Source organism: Haplochromis burtoni, unplaced genomic scaffold, assembly GCF_018398535.1.
Source record: "Haplochromis burtoni strain Fernald_Lab_line unplaced genomic scaffold, NCSU_Asbu1 Contig_4867, whole genome shotgun sequence".
Classification (NCBI taxonomy): Eukaryota; Metazoa; Chordata; class Actinopteri; order Cichliformes; family Cichlidae; genus Haplochromis; species Haplochromis burtoni.
Genome location: NW_024587228.1, coordinates 1 through 2,925, shown reverse-complemented (window position 1 = coordinate 2,925; position 2,925 = coordinate 1). Strand labels below are relative to the sequence as shown.

Sequence of the window (2,925 nt, the reverse complement as noted above, 5' to 3'; positions counted from 1 at the left end):
CTGGTCTTGGTCTTATCTTGGTCTCGGATTAGGCGGTCTTGACTACAAGTCTATGAAGATGTAAGAAAACAAATGATAAAAATAAACGGTACTTTATTTGTATTCGGTATCAGACGCATGGTTAGCATGTAATTCAACAAGCATCAAACAGACATCAGCTCTATTTCTAGCGCTTACATAAGGATGTGTTTTAGGTTTTATTTTCAAATGCACCATCATTGTTCAGTCCTGCCAGATATGTGACAGATCTATCGCAGCCTGTCTTACTCAGCAGTTCTGTCCAGTAGGAGAGCGGCAAGAACCAGGTGGTGTTTATGCATCTGGATCTGGCGAGTCTGAAATCTGTTCAGAGCTTTGCTGAAACCTTCCTGAAGACCGAGCCCAGACTGGACATCCTCATTAACAATGCAGGTGGGAATGTTGCCATACAGAGAAATTTCCCTGTCTGTTCTATCGATAGTGACTGAAACTTTGTGTTGCAGGTGTGATGGGCCTGGGATGTACCGAGGAGGGTTTTGGTATGGCGTTTGGTGTGAACCATCTGGGCCACTTCCTGCTCACCAATCTCCTCCTGGAGCGGCTAAAGCAGTGTGGTCCCAGTAGAGTGGTCACAGTGGCTGCACTGCTGCACCACCTTGGAACCATTGACTTCTCTCTGCTTAATTCCCAGAAAGATTTGGTGTCAGGTCAGTCTACCTGGGACAGCTTCCAGGCCTACTGTAACAGCAAACTGTGTAATGTGCTTTTTACCAGGGAGTTGTCCAACAAACTGGAGGGCACCAGTGTCTCCTGCTACTGCCTGCACCCAGGTCAGTGTCTGCTTCCATTTTTGGTGTGAGGCTGTATGTACCACAAGCAAAAGCTACTACAACACTACATGTCCAAATGAGTACCTCTGAGTTAAGATCACCTCTGTTCTTCCCAGGAGTCATCTACACAGAGCTGGGTCGCAGTATGAGCCTGTGGCTGCAGCTTCTCATGATGCCTTTTGCAAAGCTGTTCTTCCTCAGCCTTGAGGGGGGGTCACAGACCACCCTTTACTGTGCTCTACAAGAGGGCATTGAACCCCTCAGTGGACGCTACTTCTCCAATTGTGCGCTGCAACAAGTAGGAGTCAAAGCTCGAGATGATGCCCTGGCAAAGAAGCTGTGGGAAGTGAGTGAGAGGTTATCTGGCTTATCATAAGAGACTCCAGAAAAATTCAAGGACTCTGTGAATACTTTGTAACATAGAGTCGATACCACACCTTTGGTTTTATTATGTGCTATTGCTGGGCTGATGGTATGTCAGGTCTTAAGGTTCTCTGGCATTGTGCTATAATTTCAACATGGGGACCATTTTAGATTCTCAAGTGAATAATATGTTTTTTTAACTGTTGTGTAGAAAGAATATTCTACAGTATGTGTCATGTTGTTTTGTATTAATGAAGTAGATATGTTTTATCATTAAAAGTCATATCTGCGTCTCAGCACTGCAGTGAATTGGGCATTTTGTTTTCACATGACGGTTACATTTTTTTGGACCAGTTAAGCCAGTGGCAACGCCTCGATAAAAGCAACAAAGGAAGAAGGTGACAGTTTGGACAAACTGCTATAGCTTTATGGAGTGGTGCATTTGTTAGCTCGCTTGCCTCGCAGCAAGATGGTTCCCGGCTCAAACTTGACAGTGTGGGGATGAACAAAAGTATTTTACCAGCACAATATAATCTGCAGTATGATCATTGCTTTAACAATGTAACAGATAGCTTTAAGATGGTTATGCATACTGTTATCATATTAATCTTGTATTCCAGATGCAGTTATAACTATTTTATACATATTGCATATCTGTGCTTATTTTGAGTTGATGTTCGGTTCATTAAGGGTCTTAAGCTTCACTGGCGTGACTGTCCAGGTGATTCATGCTGAGGGAAATTAGAACATAGAATGAATTGCAATACATGCTTACAAAACACTTATATCAGGTCGTTTTTATTATCTTTCATATGTTCATATTCTTGTATTGAGTTTTAAGTAGTATCAGTTGGTTAAAACATTTATTCAATTTATATTACATCTATAAATTTTAGTAAACTGTTGACACATTTGACAGTGGCCTCTGTTTGACTGTGAGCGTTAGTAGGTGAGAGGTGACATAGAGTGCCGAGTGAGGTCGTGACATATACACACACACACACATTAGTTAGACTCATTTATAGGTGAGAGGTTAGTCATGTCTGCTTGTAACTGCGAAATTGTCTCTGCAAAAGAGGAACAGTTTCCAGACGAGAACTGGAAGTCAAAGGGTTGACCGGAAATACCGGCCATGAAGATAGAAGACAACGTTCTTTTTAAACTGTGTTAAAAGTCATTGTGGTTTTGATTTGACGTATGTATATATTCTGTCTGATGACGCATGAGGGGGCGTCGTTAAATTCAAACTCTGATGGTATAAAATATCTGTTTATGCTTTGATTAAGTCGAAGATCAATTGCTGTCTGTGTAAGTGATCTTCCCACGCGTGCATTAAAATCATCGTTTGACTTCACCCGGCCGGATCAGTGTGGTTATTCTTCGATCACCTCTTGTACCCCTTCCTCAATATTGAATCCTTAACAACAGCCAGCTGGGTCCTTTCTGCTCGTCCAGTGCCTGTGTGAGTTCTTTTCCAGGTATTCCAGTTTGCTCACACAGTCCCCAGACATGCCTGTTACTTTACTGAAATGGAGACCTGTGTAGCCAGACTCTCACTCAGTGACTCTGAACTGAATAAACAGTTAAAATGCATAAGAATTGGTTCTTTTATAGCATTTTAACCAACATTCACACAAGCACATTTTCTTCTATGTCTACAGTGGGGCAAAAAAGTATTTAGTCAGCCACCGATTGTGCAAGTTCCCCCACCTAAAATGATGACAGAGGTCAGTAATTTGCACCAGAGGTACAC

The 2,925-nt window shown here is 42.2% G+C and overlaps 1 protein-coding gene across 1 annotated transcript; it reads left to right on the top strand.

The window, feature by feature from the left end:
• Positions 1–287: 287 nt before the first annotated feature.
• LOC102291564 (dehydrogenase/reductase SDR family member 13) lies at positions 288–2,526 on the top strand (the record flags this gene model as incomplete). The annotated part of the gene is given in 3 exon segments (XM_005953507.2): positions 288–411; positions 483–809; positions 926–2,526. Coding segments are annotated over 3 exon segments (711 nt in total), but the record flags the coding sequence as incomplete, so codon positions are not given.
• Between the last annotated feature and the right edge of the window lie 399 nt (positions 2,527–2,925).